The following is a 16,621-nucleotide window of genomic DNA, read 5'->3' on the forward strand; positions in this document are numbered from 1 at the left end:
GCACTTCAATTAGATATCAAAGCATATTTGGTTTCCCAAGACACGTTGGAAGCTAAGACTTAATGTTTCTAACCATAAATAATTTCAAAGCATTTCACCATCAAACTAAACATGCTATTATAAAGTCAACACACCATATCATAAACCACTAACCAGACTCCCCCTTCAATCATGGACTTTCTCAGAACCTGAAAAGAAGAAGAAGATCTGAGCCATGAGTGTTTTTCTTGTTAGTTTCCTCTTACTCATTCCAATACTCCTTCTGCTTAGAACAAGAAGCAAACCATCCAAAAGGATCCCTCCAGGTTCACTAGGAATACCAATTATTGGTCAAAGCCTTGGCCTTCTTCGCGCTATGCGTGCCAACACTGCAGAAAACTGGGTTGGAGAAAGAATCAAGAAGTATGGTCCTGTTTCAAAACTAAGCCTCTTTGGAAAACCAACAGTTTTGATCTATGGACAAGCTGCTAACAAGTTCATGTTCTCAAGTGGTGGTGACACCATTGCTAACCAGCAAACACAGTCCATCAAAATGATCTTGGGTGACAGGAGCTTGCTGGAACTGAGTGGTGTAGATCACAGCAGAGTCAGAGGTGCACTTATATCATTCTTGAAGCCAGATTCCTTGAAGAGATATGTAGGGAAAATGGATGAAGAAGTTAGGAGACACATAGAGATGAATTGGCAAGGGAAACAACAGGTTAAGGTAAGTTGTTAATATATGTAAGATTAATTCCGTGCTTTAAAATCCTTCTACAATTGATTCTGAAGTCAAAATCAATTCTTGGGAGAAGCTTCTATGAGTAGCTTTTCAATTCCAAAATTGATTTTGAGGAAAAAGAAGTTAATCCAAACATGCTCTAAGTGTATGCTTGTTTTAGCATTGGTCCAAACGCAAACGTAATTTTAAGTATTTCAAATATGGATCGGAGAACCAAGATTTGAACACGTTGAGTTTAACATGAATTCACATTAAGTTCAGCGAAAATCTGAATACAAACTAAACAGTGTGAGTGTATGTTTGGATTAGATTTTGGAAAAATGATTTTGAATTAACCTGGTACTATAAAACTAATTGTAGTCAGAACTTGTAAATATACGTCTAACAGAATTTACTCCCCTTCAAAAGCAACGAAATGTTGCTTTTCAAGTTAGCAACAAAACCACAGTTTTCATGTAAAATGAATGTTGTAATGAAATTGTTAACTATAGACAGAGTTGTTACGTTATTGGAGTGACATAAATTCCAAATTAGATTTATAGCCTTACATATGATTCTGCATATACCAATGTATGTGCCATGTGGAGAGGGAAAAGAAGCAAATCGAGCAATGGGACATTAATGTCTTACAATTGATTCCAAAGACAATCAATTTTGAGGAGAAGCTTCTTTGAGTGTTTTATGGATGCCATAAATGATTATGAGGAAATAGAAACTAGTCCAAACATGCTAAGCATAATCTTTTTATGGGATAATTAAAATCAAACCAAAGTTGGAAAAAGAATATGGTGCCACTATTTATTTTTGTTTTGTCTGATAGGTATTACCCCTAATGAAGAAGCTTACATTCAACATAATTTGCTCTCTTCTGTTTGGTATTGAGCGTGGAAAACAAAGAAATCAATTCCTAACCTCATTCGAAGCATTGATGGAAGGAATGTGGTCAGTCCCAGTTAACGTTCCTTTCACTCGCTACAACCGCAGCCTCAGAGAAAGTGCAAGGATCCAGAACATGTTGAAGGAGATTGTGCACATGAAGAAGATTGAACAGGAGAAAAATGGAGCCTCTGCCCACCAAGACTTAATCAGCTGCTTGCTTGGCATGTATGACGAAGATGGAAAACAAGTTATAACTGAGAAGGAAATCATTCAAAATTGTATGCTTGTCATGGTGGCTGGACATGACACTTCATCTATTCTAATCACTTTCATTGTCAGACTCTTGGCTAATGAACCAGATATTTGTGCAGCAGTTCTTCAAGGTATGCATAGAAGAATGTGTGTGCAGTGTGTTGATGTGTATGTTGCTCGTAATACAAGTGTGATGACTGGAGATTAAGAATGGGTAAACATATGGTGTCTCTTACTCTGGATAGTCTTCAGTGTTGGTCATTAATGCAGGTTCTTCTCCTTTGGGCTCCGCCGGACTCCTCAACGTGTGTGTGTGTTTGCGATATGCATAAAATTAGAAATAATGGACTTGGTTACTGAAGATACTTCTAGTGATTCTTCTTGTTATGTTGTTGCAGAACAGGAAGAGATAGCAAAAGGCAAGCCCTCAGGAGGAGAACCACTCACATGGGAAGACCTTTCAAAGATGAAGTACACCTGGAGAGTAGCACAAGAAACTCTTAGGATGGTTCCTCCAGTATTTGGTGGCTTCAGAAAAGCTGCAACAGATATTGAATATGGTGGTTACTTTATACCCAAAGGGTGGCAGGTAAGTGAAACTTTGGTGCAAGGCATTGATGAACTTGTCTTGTCTAGCTTAGCTGCAGTTAGATTTTTTGAAATTCACCACATTCGCTGCTTCATAATTGTCTGATCAAGATCGGACAGTTCAGATTTAAAATCCAATTTCAAATGTATAATCATTCTTTGTATATCTAAGTTGTGTGATCTTGACCTGGCAATTATGGAGCCAAGACTGCAGTGAATTTAGGAAAATTCAACTGCAGAAAATCCAAATTCGATGAACGTTTCTCAACATGCAATCATGTTACTGATTAAAACCTTTATTTTTCTAGATTTTCTGGGTTACAGCATTGACCCACATGGACAACAGCATTTTCCCAGAACCATCAAAGTTTGATCCAAGTAGATTTGAAAACCAAGCATCCATCCCACCCTACAACTTCATACCATTTGGTGGGGGAGCAAGAATATGTCCAGGGTATGAGCTTTCCAGGATTGAAACTCTCGTGACAATTCATTACCTCGTGACCCGGTTCAGTTGGAAACTATCCTCAGATAATTTCTTCAAAAGGGATCCAATGCCAGTACCCACTCAAGGATTGCCAATTGAAATTTGGCCCAGGAAAAATTCTTAGATGCCATTTCATGAAGGAAAATGTTGGTAAACCACCAAGGTGTTGAGACCAGAGAGCGAAAGAAAGAGAATAAAGGAGTAATGAATGTGATATGTGATGTGATTTAATAAGAAGTGAGAGATACATAGAAAAATAAGGCGTTTTATGAGTGTTTGTACTGCTGATGGTTTATGTATCATAATTGTTTCATGAACTCCTAGTCTTCTAATAAATGTACCAAAATTAAGTCTATGTTGAAAGATTAGTGTACTTATAAGTATACTTTGTGTTCCAACTTCACAATAAATTAAAATCTTATTATGAGACCTTTTAGGGGAAAGCAGTTTTTCTCGAAAATCTTAACATACACTAGGCTTTTCCATTATAGACTTTTTCAATCATATCCAGAGTCTGCCCCTATCATGTGTTATGCTTAATAACGAGAGTAAAAACATATTCGAAAATAGGAAAAATAGCAAAATAGTTTTTGCCATGATTTGTTTCGCTTTAATGAGGAATGTAGTCGTTTAAAATTTTATGAACCTAATGTATGGCATATTGTAATCTGTTTCCTAATACATTGCTATTTTTCCTATCTGAAAAACATGTTCGAAAATCCTTCTACAATTGATTATGAAGGCTTAATCAATTCTGCAGAGAAGCTCCTATGAGTAGCTTCTGGTCACAATTGATTCTGGTGAAGAGAAGTCAATCCGAACATGCTATAAGACTGAGACATACTAGATTGTGTATTATTATTACTGCTGTTGCTTCCCAGAAACTTCACAACCAGAATGAATGAAGTGAAGAACTAATATCCGGAATAACTACTTGATGACTATAATGCACATGATATTGATAGTAATGTTAGTCCAATAATGCAACAATAACTTATGCACAAGAGCACAATGTATGCAAGGATTACCCCTCAAGTGAGATGAAACTTGAACACGACAAATTTCTATTTACGCCTAATGCCATTCAGTTTGGGGATGATTTGCAAGTCTAGACTCTAGACAATCTTTAAGACCATAACTGCAACAAACCAAGTTTACTTGGTCTTCACTGATTAGTTTACTTAGTAAACAAAAGTTCATCACAGCAAGACTTACCATAAAATGCTGGTTTTGTTGTGAAATTCCATCCAAGCTTGGTTCTGTTAGAAGCAAGCACCTTTCCACTCGATGAATTGATTTGGGGAAGAAGCAGCACCCATATACAGTGGGAGAATATCCACTGCGCTGTGGAGGGAGTTGATGATGGTCCATGACACCTGCTTTGACAGCAGAGGAAGCAGGTCTTGAGGATATTGAGGTGAGGAAAGCATCTGGAGTTCTGTTGGATCAGTCTCTCCAACAAATTCCATCAACTTATTTGTGGTCAACGTTTGATTCCTCTTGATATTAAATTCTTGAGGAGTGCTAGCAACACTCATAACACACTATTTTCAATACTCTTATTATTTGGTTGAAATTCATATGTCTTATTAAATTGGAATTTGGACCCATATTCTTAGCACACTAATTGTAATTTGTGAATCTTATGCTGTCTTTTTTGTGGACAATCAAATATAACAAAGTGGACACAGCTAACAACAGAATAGCTAAGGCAGAAGAAAGCCTTTCCTTAACTGATACACTAATGCGACAAAAAGGCATCAAGTCACTCAACATGAGAATAATCTCCCTTATTTGCCATCTTTTGAATAAATCTTAACATAATGACAAAACTAGGATATGACAGAAAATTGAAATCAGACATGTGAGCTAAAATTGACTTTCGGGGGAAAAAAGTAATATTAGAAGGAACTAGTTAATGTTTATAACTAATATTCTAATTTCTAAACGTAAATTTTGAAAAATCAATAGTTTAAATAAAATATCAATTTCAAATTGGAAATATACAAATATGTTTAAAATTGCAGAGAAATCAATTTTTATTGGAGAAATAAGAAATTAACTGTTTGGTAATTCAGTAAATTAAGTTCGGGCAAAAGTGGCTTTGGAAAAAGTTACTAATAACATGTTTGTATTGGTAGTGGCACAATCTAAAACACATTGAGTCCAGAAGCTACACTTTGTAGCTTTTTCCAGAAGTGATTATGGGACTTCATACTGCATAAACATGCTATAAGAGTAGGCGATGAAAAAGATGATTCTAGAAGATTTAGAAGTAAATCCAGATATGCTATAAATATTTTTGTTTTTCTCAAAATCAATTATGTTCTTCACTTTATTAACTTGGAGGATCAAAACAGTTGCAAAACTAGAAATGCCATTACCTAGTGACTGAGTAGCTAGTAAATCTGTCTTGGGGACCAAACAAAGGGAAACAGATAAAAGAACCATATGGTGTTTTATATTAAATATTTTTAGATTATAGAATCTTAGATAATGTACTCAGCCGGCAGCTATCAGAACAGTTTTCATTTGGACTCTCCAATTAGATATCAAAGCACAGGACAAATCCTCTTATAAGAGCAACACTCATTTCATAAATCACCACCACTCATTGTTTTTCTCAGAACCTGAAAAGAAACTCCTGAGCCATGAGTGTTTTTCTTGTTAGTTTCCTCTTACTCATCCCAATTCTCCTTCTGCTTAGAACAAGAAGCAAATCATCAGAAAGGGTCCCTCCAGGTTCACTTGGAATACCAATTATTGGTCAAAGCCTTGGCCTTCTTCGCGCTATGCGAGCCAACACTGCGGAAAACTGGGTTGAAGAGAGAATCAAGAAGTATGGTCCTGTTTCAAAGCTAAGCCTCTTTGGGAAACCAACAGTTTTGATCTATGGACAAGCTGCTAACAAGTTCATGTTCTCAAGTGGTGGTGACACCATTGTTAACCAGCAAACACAGTCCATCAAAATGATCTTGGGTGATAGGAGCTTGCTGGAACTGAGTGGGGTAGACCACAGCAGAGTCAGAGGTGCACTTGTTTCATTCTTGAAGCCAGATTCCTTGAAGAGATATGTAGAGAAAATGGATGTAGAAGTTAGGAGGCACCTTGAGATTTATTGGCAAGGGAAACAGCAGGTCAAGGTATGTTGTTAATATATGTAAGATTAATTCCGTGCTTTAAAATCCTTCAACAATTGATTCTGAAGTCAAAATCAATTATGGGGAGAAGCTTCTATGAGTAGCTTTTCGATTCCAAAATTGATTTTGAGGAAAAAGAAGTTCATCCAAACATGCTCTAAGTGTATGCTTGTTTTAGCATTGGTACAAACGCAAACCTAATTTTAAGTATTTCAAATGTGGATCGGAGAACCAAGATTTTAACACGTTGAGTTTAACGTGAATTCACATTAAGTTCAGCGAAAATCTGAATACACACTAAACAGTGTGAGTGTATGTTTGGATTAGATTTTGGAAAAATGATTTTGAATTGACTATAAAATTAATTGTAGTCAGAACTTGTAAATATATGTCTAACAGAATTTACTCCCCTTCAAAAGCAACAATTTACTCCCCTTCAAAAGCAACGAAATGTTGTTTTTCAAGTTAGCAACAAAACCATAGTTTTCATGTAAAATGAATGTTGTTATGAAATTGTTAGGCTTAATTGCAACTTTGGTCCTTGACGTTTACCAATTCCACGATTTTAGTCCCCCACCTAATTTAATTACACGGATGGTCCCTGACTTTGTTGTCCGTCTGCAACGTTGGTCCTACCGTTTATTTGTTAATGGAGGAGGTTTACGTGGATGGTCACTTAGCTGATGTGGAAGTCGAATTGGAGAGAGAAAGAGACCAGCAACTGATTCAACATTCTTCCTCGCCTCTAGGGACTCGTTCATTCTTTATCTCTTCCCTTTTCGCTCAATCTCAAGCTTCGAAACATCTTCCCCACGGTGCTCTGTTTTTGCAGGAGGAAGAGGGTAGAAAATGACTGTTGCAGGTCTCACGTGCAACTCACATGCTTCCCTCTCTCTTCAGTCCTTCTTTCTCTCTCCAATTGGACATCTACGTAAGCCTCATCTGTTAACAAATAAACGGTAGGACCAACGTTGCAGACAGCCAGCAAAGTCAGGGACCATTCATGTAATTAAATTAGGTGGGGGACTAAAATCGTGGAATTGGTAAACGTCAGGGACCAAAGTTGCAATTAAGCCAAATTGTTAACTATAGACAGAGTTGTTACGTTATTGGAGTGACATAAATTCCAAATTAGATTTATAGCCTTACATATGATTCTGCATATACCAATGTTTGTGCCATTTGGAGAGGGAAAAGAAGCAAATCAAACAATGGGACATTAATGTCTCTTACAATTGATTCGAAAGGTCTCCCGATGGTTAGCTCAAGTGGTAAGAGCTAGGGACATAAGGGTTGGGAAGGGGAAGGTCCAGGGTTCGAATCCTGGAAGGGAAATTTGAAGGGATTTTCTAACTTACTAACAACTAACCACTAACATTTGCCTATAAAAAAAAAACAATTGATTCCAAAGACAATCAATTTTGAGGAGAAGCTTCTTTGAGTGGTTTATGGATGACATAATTGATTATGAGGAAATAGAAACTAATACAAACATGCTAAGCAAAATCTTTTTATGGGATAATTAAAATCAAACCAAAGTTGGAAAAAGAATATGGGGCCACTATTTATTTTTGTTTTGTCTGATAGGTATTACCCCTAATGAAGAAGCTTACATTCAACATAATTTGCTCTCTTCTGTTTGGTATTGAGCGTGGAAAACAAAGAGATCAATTCCTAACCTCATTCAAAGCATTGAATGAAGGAATGTGGTCAGTCCCAGTTAACGTTCCTTTCACTCGCTACAACAGCAGCCTCAGAGAAAGTGCAAGGATCCAGAACATGTTGAAGGATATTGTGCACATGAAGAAGATTGAACAGGAGAAAAATGGAGCCTCTGCCCACCAAGACTTAATCAGCTGCTTGCTTGGCATGTATGACGAAGATGGAAAACAAGTTATAACTGAGAAGGAAATCATTCAAAATTGTATGCTTGTCATGGTGGCTGGACATGACACTTCATCTATTCTAATCACTTTCATTGTCAGACTCTTAGCTAATGAACCAGATATTTGTGCAGCAGTTCTTCAAGGTATGCATAGAAGAATGTGTGTGCTGTGTGTTGATGTGTATGTTGCTCGTAATACAAGTGTGATGACTGGAGATTAAGAATGGGTAAAGATATGGTGTCTCTTACTCTGGATAGTCTTCAGTGTTGGTCATTAATGCAGGTTCTTCTGCTTTGGGCTCCGCCGGACTCCTCAACGTGTGTGTGTGTTTGCGATATGCATAAAATTAGAAATAATTGACTTGGTTACTGAAGATACTTCTAGTGATTCTTCTTGTTATGTTGTTGCAGAACAGGAAGAAATAGCAAAAGGCAAGCCCTCAGGAGGAGAACCACTCACATGGGAAGACCTTTCAAAGATGAAGTACACCTGGAGAGTAGCACAAGAAACTCTTAGGATGGTTCCTCCAGTATTTGGTGGCTTCAGAAAAGCTGCAACAGATATTGAATATGGTGGTTACTTTATACCCAAAGGGTGGCAGGTAAGTGAAACTTTGGTGCAAGGCATTGATGAACTTGTCTTGTCTGGCTTAGCTGCAGTTAGATTTTTTGAAATTCACCACATTCGCTGCTTCATAATTGTCTGATCAAGATCGGACAGTTCAGATTTAAAATCCAATTTCAAATGTATAATCATTCTTTGTATATCTAAGTTGTGTGATCTTGACCTGGCAATTATGGAGCCAAGACTGCAGTGAATTTAGGAAAATTCAACTGCAGAAAATCCAAATTCGATGAACGTTTCTCAACATGCAATCATGTTACTGATTAAAACCTTTATTTTTCTAGATTTTCTGGGTTACAGCATTGACCCACATGGACAACAGCATTTTCCCAGAACCATCAAAGTTTGATCCAAGTAGATTTGAAAACCAAGCATCCATCCCACCCTACAACTTCATACCATTTGGTGGGGGAGCAAGAATATGTCCAGGGTATGAGCTTTCCAGGATTGAAACTCTCGTGACAATTCATTACCTCGTGACCCGGTTCAGTTGGAAACTATCCTCAGATAATTTCTTCAAAAGGGATCCAATGCCAGTACCCACTCAAGGATTGCCAATTGAAATTTGGCCCAGGAAAAATTCTTAGATGCCATTTAATGATGGAAAATGTTGGTAAACCACCAAGGTGTTGAGACCAGAGAGTGAAAGAAAGAGAATAGATGAGTAATGAATGTGATATGTGATGTGATTTAATAAGAAGTGAGAGATACATAGAAAAATAAGGCGTTTTATGAGTGTTTGTACTGCTGATGGTTTATGTATCATAATTGTTTCATGAACTGCTGGTCTTCTAACAGATGTGCCAAAATTAAGTCTATGTTCGTGCACTTATACAAGCTTACTTTGAGTTAAAACTTCGAAATAAATTAAAATCTTATTAGGGGGCATTTTGGGGGAGAACAGTTTTTCTCTAAAAACTAAACATATTCAAACATGCACTTAAACTGTTTCAATCAAATCCAGAGCTTGCCCCTTAGCATGAGTTATACTCAATAACAGCGAGAGTATGTTTGGAAACCCTTCTACAATAGATTCTAAAACTATAACCAATTATTGCAAAGAAGTAAGTGAGTTCTAAGTTTTAGAATTGATTATGATGAAAGGGAAGTTGATCCAAACATGCCATAAGACCGAGAAACTAGAATGGTGTATTATTATTGTTGCTCTAGCTTCCGCGAAACTTCACAACCAGAATGAATTAAGTGAAGAACATTCTGGAATAACTATTTGAGATTATCATGCACATGATATTGATAGTAATGTTAGTCCAATAATGTAACAATAACTTATGCACAAGAGTACATTGAATGCAAGGATTACCTCTCAAGTGAGATGAACTTGATAGGGACCCGTATCTCTTAGTAGTTAGTTAGTTGGGGGTGGGAGTTAGTTAGAGAGTTAAACTATAAATAAGATAGATGGAGAGAGTAGGGAGTATCTTTTGGATATCATTTGGGATTTGGGTTAGCGAGAGGAGCTCTCTCTTGTATTTCTCTCTGATTTGGAATTACAGTTTGTGTGGAATAATATCAGTGCTCTTGGTTGGGTTCTATTCAAACTTGTCTGCAAGAACAGAGGTTTAAGAACTCATTCATCTTATTTGTAAATAATTTAGCATGTATCTTCTGACTTGCAAATTCTCACATTCAATGGAATTTGTAAGCTATTTCATTTTAAACACAACTTTCTATATTTATTTCATCTCTTGTTTTGTCATTTTGTTAGTGTTAGAGAACTCGTCTTGCAGAGCCATTCAAGTGCTCCTTTTTGCACCCTTAACGCCCTCTTATGTTTTATGTAATATCAATGAATTACTAACTTCTATCTTTATTAATTACTTAATAAAAATATTTAATTAGAACTGTTATATTGCTCTGCAAGTTAATCTATCTGCTAATTTCTTTGTTCTGTAAATCAGCAAGAAGGTAATGAATAATGATTTAACAAAACTTACCTAACAGTGCAGAATTGGAGTGAAGTACAATTGTGCTACTTTCACAACTCAGAACAACAATGTTCAATTTTTCATTCTATGTTGCCGGATTCATTTTAGAATAGATTGGAGATTCAAAATTTGGTGCAAAATATAATAAATAATAAAAATAATAATAATTGCATGATATACTGATATTCAGTACCATCTATTTACATTGTGTTCAATCTAGCTACTAAGATAATCCAAATTACATGAATTTTTTAAAACAAGTTGCATGATCATATACAATGCTGAACTACAATTTCCATTTGTTCAACCTAGCTACTAAGATGACCCAAATTACGTGAATCTTTTAATACAAGTTGCCTGATCATATACAATGCTGAACTATTTGTTCTATTTTAAAGATCCAATGTATACAAACATAAATACTTCATTTCACATCTCCTAAGCAGTCCAAAGAATCAGAAAAAAATCTGGTGAAGCAATGAGCCCAAGGATAGGAGGAAAAAATTGAAGAGTGCTAGCAATTCCTGGGCCTAGAGTACTCTGTGGGAAGAGATGGGCACCTTTCATTCATGTGAGGATATGGCTGCATGGTGTTGTATCCAGGTAACTCCATTCGATACTTGCCTTTAATCTGACAATAAGGAAGCTTCACAGTGTCTCCATCGTTGCACCATTTTGGCAAGCGACTCGAATTATTCTCGAAAAAATTGAGAACATAAGCATCTTTTATCTGCATTTATTTCACAAAGATAAGCCCGTAAGCGCCTGGTCAAGAAACTACTACAAAAGGATTAAGATCTTATTATGTCACGTGACAATGTCAAGTAAAACAATGTGTCTATCTCTCTCCTCATAAGTATTCAAAGAGTCTCACTTATTTAATGATTATGGAGAGGGTAGACATAACATTTCAACGTGACAATGTGATGTGAAGTTTCCACATGAGAGGCTCATTATCTCCACAAAACAGTTCTTATGACTTCTAAACCCATCAAAATAATATACATTGTGAATTATAATTTATCAGCCATGAAATGCTATTAACACTCACTTTCACACTCTCATTCCAAAAATCTCTCCTTTATTGTTTGAAATACATGTGAAATTCGCTATATTTTATGGGTCACACTCCCAATTTTGTGGGACCCACATAGAGTTCAACCAATAAAAGAGAGAGGATTGGAAAGAGTGTTTAAGTGAGTGTTGTTGGCACTCCTCTTATCACTCATGCTCAATTATTTATGTTAACTTTTTGCAGGATAAAATTAAAAAACACTATAATATTGCCATTTAAAATACAAAAACCAAACCTCCCAGACAGACTCACCGTAAACTCTGTCACTTGGACAGAACTAGCAATGGGATCAAACAGTCCTGCCTCCTTGTACATTGCAAGTATAAAAGCAATGCAAGAAGTTGATTTCCCATCACTGTAAACCCAGTCATCCTGTTCTGGAACCGTCAGTAGTTCATCAAAAGATGATCCGCGCTTCTCAACTTCCACTAAGATTTCTGGAAGGTCAAGTCCCTGTGAAAGTAGAAACACACGAAAGCTTTATGGCTCACTTATTCAAATTAATGGGGAAATTTCAGATTATCAATATGCAGTAGTTACATTTATATAAAAATTCTAAATGCTACTAGCCTACTAATCTATGCAGTAGATCACATCACAAGCATCTAATGATTTTCGCTAGAAAATTGAAAACATTGATTCAATTTAATGTCATAAGCGAAAAATGTTTAATATCATGCCAAGATAATATAAAAATATATTGGAGGAGGAAACAAGTACACCCACACCCACGCATGCATACATATGGAAACAGGTAAAGATTGCACCATACTTTGGTTTCAAGTCGTTTGTTCAAGGCTTCATTCCACATATTTGCAGCATATTCAGGTTGGAGCTGACTCCAAATTGTCATAACACAAGCAACCTGCAGAGCAACAAAGTAAATGTTGAAAACACTCACTCATAGAAAAGGAGGTCACAAATGCTCAAGCTGGAATTTAGAACACAAACTCAACGTTATTGCATCCAATGTTAATACGGATAAACTGAAAAATTAAGCTGAAGAGAAAATTAAATTTATACCACATTAGCATCCAGAGGGGGTGGATAGTTCCCACTTAAAGTGTCTATCCAACTGAAGATCATGTTATGGTAACCATATGGTTTTCCTACCATGCTAAGTGCATACTCCCACGCAGCGGTCTCATTAAACTTGGCACGCTTGTCAGGGTGCAAAGGAAGAAGTGCAATATGGGGATCAGAATCATCTTTATTCACTTCGAAGTCCCACCACTCATCCCATGGGATCAAATCAATTATATCTTCTCCCTGCAGAAAAAATAGAGAGGAAAGAAATAAAACACTTGCAACTTCACTCCAAATTTTGTTGCAAACAGTCAAACTATCATGACGAATCATATGTCATAAAAGAAAAACTGCATGTGTTAACATGATAAATATGATGCGCTGATGTCCAATCACAATTTCAGACTGAAACTGAGAACATAGTCTTCGCTACTCTAATGATGACACAGTTAACTTAGGCAAAGTTCATAAATTAATAAACTATATCAAAAACTTAAAAATAACATAGGATTCAAGAAATGTAATATTTTCTGGAGGATGAAAATATAAAATACTATGAAATTATGAAGAAATAACTGAAATATAATATATCATTCTGTGAACAAATAGATACAATGCAACTTAAATATTTTACCTTTTCATTTTCATGTCCTGACTCCCCAACCCAAAGCTTTCCATCTGAATCTCTTAGGCAAACAGCAGTGTGACCAGCATAAGCTCCACTAACCCACTTCTCTAGAGTCTCGAAAGCGCCCCAGCGACCCCGGATTTTTGAAACAGCAAGGAAATCTCCAGATTGAATGCCATCAATGCTGATATTTGTAACCCAAGGCTGAGGGCGTTCTTCAAAAGAGGCTCCCATATGTTTCTCCAGAAAAGCAATATTGGAGTTCTCGCCCCATCCAGTATTTGTAAATAAAGGGAAGACCTCCCAAAGTGCTTGAACGGTCCCCAACATCCCAGCTTTCATGAGGAAAATTGATAACCCATGGTGTTTTACCTGATTGCAAAGAGAATAAGGATCTTGAAAAGAAAAATGTGTGCTTCAACACTGTATTTAGTGATGGTGTACAGAAGAAAAATGGCCACTTACATACTCATACTCAGCTTTCCCTTCCCATTCTTTGATCTCAAGTGTATGCTCACGAGCCAGGAAATAATAATCCCATGTTACACGATACGGGGTGGCAAAAATATAAAGATCTAGGCATGTCCAACTATGAGCATTGCTAACCTAGATCAACACAGATATTAAGCAATGAATTTCCTTTGAATCCCAAATCCATGTATATATACACACACACACACATATTATACAGAGAGGGCGAGAGAGAAAAATAAATGATAGAACTGTATAGTGCATCATGTCTTGTGCAAAGTAAATAGTGCCATTAAATCCACAAAACTTGATCTCCTCTAATGTAATATGATCTAAGTTTCGACCAAAGCTAATTTTTTAACATTTCAAATGACAATTCATCCAACCAAAATCCACCAGACTACTACTCAAGCACATAATATAAAGTGGATAGTTCCTAATATTTAGGAAATACTCTTATACACACCAACTCCCCAAGGGTTTTTTCATGAGTAAACCTACAAAATATCTCATGAAGACATGAACATGACAAATTTCTATTTACGCCTTATGCCATTCAGTATGGGGATGATTTGTTAAGTCTAGTTTCATGAACCAACCATCCCAAAAGCCTAACCTGTTGGGTGAAAACACATGAATGATTTTACATTATACTTCTAACACACTCCCTCAAGCAAAAGCTCGCACAAATTCACTTACTTCAAACTCTAGACCACCTAGTCATATAGGCTATAATACTATGTCATGTCAGGCGTATCCAGGATTTTTTTGTTTGGGGGGGCGAAATAAAATACTAGAAATTTGTTTACCAAAAATTTGTCCATCGATCGTCTGATTTTGATCGATGGACAAATCTTTGGGGGGCGGGATTAAAGATAGAACAAATTTCTTCCAAAAATTACATATAGTCGACACAATTTTTGAAATTCTTGGGGGGCGGACGCCCTTGCCAGCTCCCCGCTGGATACGCCCCTGGTCATGTCATGAACCAACTATCCAAAAGCTTGACTTTTTGGTGAGAACAGAATGATTCCATATTATACATCAAAACTCTAGACAATCTTTGAGGTCCATAACTGAAACAAGCCATGTTTACTTGGTCTTCACAGATTAGTTTACTTAGTAAACAAAAATTCATCACCACAAGACCTACCATAAACTCTGAATAAATTTGACAAAAAAACAGTGACCCAGATGACCAAAACATGAAATTCATACAGAGGAACAAAAATTAAAGGTGGGAAAAAAGAAAAAAGCAACCTTTATATGAAGGGTACCACCCCCAAATTCAGAGCCGGACTTGTTGTGAAACTCCATCCAAGCTGTGTTCTGGTAAAAGCAAGCACCTTTCCACTCGTCGATTTGATTTGGGGAAGAAGCAGCACCCACATAGAGTGGGAGAATATCCACTGCGCTGTGGAGGGTGTTCATGATGGGCCATGACACCTGCTTCGGCAGCACAGGAAGAAGGTCTTGAGGGTGAAATGGAGATTTCAAGGCCGAGACTTGGAGGCCTGTGAGGGATACGAGGAAGGTGCTGAACCATGCTACCTTGAAGAGTAGAGATGATGATGGTGAAGAGGAAGAAGAAGAGGAAGCCATGGCTGGATGGAAGGTCAACAAGGTGAAGTAGCAATGTGAAACTCCTTTCAATGTTTTGTGTATAGAGGAGAGTCACACACCATCTATGGTTTCTTCACCCCACAAAATTCTCAGTATATTCTTTTTTTTTTTTTTCTCTTTTTAATAAAAAAAATGCTCAATGTTTCATTTTATATCAGGAAAAAAAATCATGGTACTTGGTCTTTTTTAAGAAAAAAATCAAAAACCAAAGTATATAAAATTATATGTAATGAATGAAAAATAGAATTTTAGAAATGGAAAGAAAGTATAAAAAGATTAATGGTCGTGTAAGTGCAACATACATCTAATAATTGAATGTTACATATTTAAAAGTATTTATGTTCACTTTTATTTTAATTAAATTAAAAGCTTATTTTCTGATTTGTAAACCCATCATTGAATGTGTGTGTAAAAAATGTTTACACAAACGATGCATTATTATTAAATTTAAGTCGAAAACCATATTTTTATTTTTTAGGTGCTTCTTGGTATATTTTATTTTTTATTTTCAGCTTATATGTTTTGTATTTATATTTCTATATATATTTATTTATTTTCTGTTTCAAAATTTATATAAAAAATAAAAGAGTTTAATTTCTATGCACTAACGGTGTAAAATTTTTTTACATCGTTAATCAATCAGAGTTCAAGATGTGAGAAAATCTCTCTCTTTATATATTTGGCAATTTTATTCGGTAAATTTACATAATTAGGATGAAGACAATGAAGACAATCTTTTAAAAAAGTTGCAACAATTTTCAAAGAATTTACACATGTCAAAGAAAAAAATTATAACATGTTTTTGCCACGATATGCCCACGGAGATATTTTTTATTAAAATAGAGTTGCTCAAGTAAAAAGTAACTTATATATAATCGATGCATGTCTTAATTAATCAATTGTTTGATTTTTCTATCGATGTCGCACATGCCTCATGGTTTGGAACTTGGGATTCTTTGCACTCTTTGTGATATTATGATTTTTTAAATGGTATTGGAAGAAGAACTTGTTAAGAGAAGAAATAAAGGGTGAAGAGGTTTGTTACTTGTTAGAAGCAAATTAAAGATGAGCATAGGATGCAATGAAAGTAATGGAACGAATAAAAATAGATTGCAAGTAAAAGATTAGACTATTTTTAAGAAATAAATAATTAAATCATTTTATAATTTAATATTCTTTTCAAACTCATGAGCAGCATGTTTAAGCCTGTAAAGAGTCTTTTTGTTAGTTTATAAACTTCACATGGGTTATGAGAAACACCTAGTGAATGAATCA

At 36.0% G+C, this 16,621-nt stretch overlaps 3 protein-coding genes and 1 long non-coding RNA gene across 4 annotated transcripts; 2 read left to right on the forward strand and 2 right to left on the reverse strand.

Moving 5' to 3' along the window:
• Positions 1 to 45: 45 nt before the first annotated feature.
• Positions 46 to 1,773, reverse strand: LOC130733154 (uncharacterized). Its single transcript, XR_009017389.1, has 2 exons — positions 1,634 to 1,773; positions 46 to 624 (listed from the first exon to the last, which is right to left on the reverse strand). It is a non-coding gene; the product is annotated as an uncharacterized LOC130733154 (long non-coding RNA).
• Positions 215 to 3,282, forward strand: LOC130733151 (taxadiene 5-alpha hydroxylase-like). Its single transcript, XM_057585253.1, has 4 exons — positions 215 to 706; positions 1,542 to 1,983; positions 2,251 to 2,441; positions 2,749 to 3,282. Exons 1-4 carry the CDS (start codon positions 215 to 217, stop codon positions 3,049 to 3,051), a joined length of 1,428 nt encoding a protein of 475 aa, XP_057441236.1. The 3' UTR covers positions 3,052 to 3,282.
• Positions 3,283 to 5,451: 2,169 nt separating this feature from the next.
• LOC130733152 (taxadiene 5-alpha hydroxylase-like) lies at positions 5,452 to 9,395 on the forward strand. Its single transcript, XM_057585255.1, has 4 exons — positions 5,452 to 6,070; positions 7,655 to 8,096; positions 8,364 to 8,554; positions 8,862 to 9,395. The coding sequence occupies exons 1-4, from the start codon at positions 5,579 to 5,581 to the stop codon at positions 9,162 to 9,164; spliced, it is 1,428 nt and encodes a 475-aa protein (XP_057441238.1). The 5' UTR covers positions 5,452 to 5,578; the 3' UTR covers positions 9,165 to 9,395.
• Positions 9,396 to 10,665: 1,270 nt separating this feature from the next.
• Positions 10,666 to 15,424, reverse strand: LOC130733150 (uncharacterized). Its single transcript, XM_057585252.1, has 7 exons — positions 14,984 to 15,424; positions 13,718 to 13,858; positions 13,259 to 13,624; positions 12,622 to 12,867; positions 12,371 to 12,463; positions 11,851 to 12,051; positions 10,666 to 11,253 (listed from the first exon to the last, which is right to left on the reverse strand). Exons 1-7 carry the CDS (start codon positions 15,323 to 15,325, stop codon positions 11,038 to 11,040), a joined length of 1,605 nt encoding a protein of 534 aa, XP_057441235.1. The 5' UTR covers positions 15,326 to 15,424; the 3' UTR covers positions 10,666 to 11,037.
• Between the last annotated feature and the right edge of the window lie 1,197 nt (positions 15,425 to 16,621).

This window comes from Lotus japonicus, chromosome 1 (genome assembly GCF_012489685.1).
Source record: "Lotus japonicus ecotype B-129 chromosome 1, LjGifu_v1.2".
NCBI lineage: Eukaryota > Viridiplantae > Streptophyta > Magnoliopsida > Fabales > Fabaceae > Lotus > Lotus japonicus.

What these genes read in the sequence shown, in the direction of transcription:
- LOC130733150 (XM_057585252.1), bottom strand. Translation starts at nt 15,325, where the DNA reads ATGGCTTCCTCTTCTTCTTCCTCTTCACCATCATCATCTCTACTCTTC. An exon ending in GTGGTACCCTTCATATAAAG is followed by an intron (nt 13,859 to 14,983) that starts GTTGCTTTTTTC and finishes GTGTTGATCTAG; the next exon opens with GTTAGCAATGCTCATAGTTG. An exon ending in CAGGACATGAAAATGAAAAG is followed by an intron (nt 12,868 to 13,258) that starts GTAAAATATTTA and finishes TTTTTTCTGCAG; the next exon opens with GGAGAAGATATAATTGATTT.
- LOC130733152 (XM_057585255.1), top strand. Translation starts at nt 5,579, where the DNA reads ATGAGTGTTTTTCTTGTTAGTTTCCTCTTACTCATCCCAATTCTCCTT. An exon ending in AAGGGAAACAGCAGGTCAAG is followed by an intron (nt 6,071 to 7,654) that starts GTATGTTGTTAA and finishes TTTGTCTGATAG; the next exon opens with GTATTACCCCTAATGAAGAA. An exon ending in TTATACCCAAAGGGTGGCAG is followed by an intron (nt 8,555 to 8,861) that starts GTAAGTGAAACT and finishes TTATTTTTCTAG; the next exon opens with ATTTTCTGGGTTACAGCATT.
- LOC130733151 (XM_057585253.1), top strand. Translation starts at nt 215, where the DNA reads ATGAGTGTTTTTCTTGTTAGTTTCCTCTTACTCATTCCAATACTCCTT. An exon ending in AAGGGAAACAACAGGTTAAG is followed by an intron (nt 707 to 1,541) that starts GTAAGTTGTTAA and finishes TTTGTCTGATAG; the next exon opens with GTATTACCCCTAATGAAGAA. An exon ending in TTATACCCAAAGGGTGGCAG is followed by an intron (nt 2,442 to 2,748) that starts GTAAGTGAAACT and finishes TTATTTTTCTAG; the next exon opens with ATTTTCTGGGTTACAGCATT.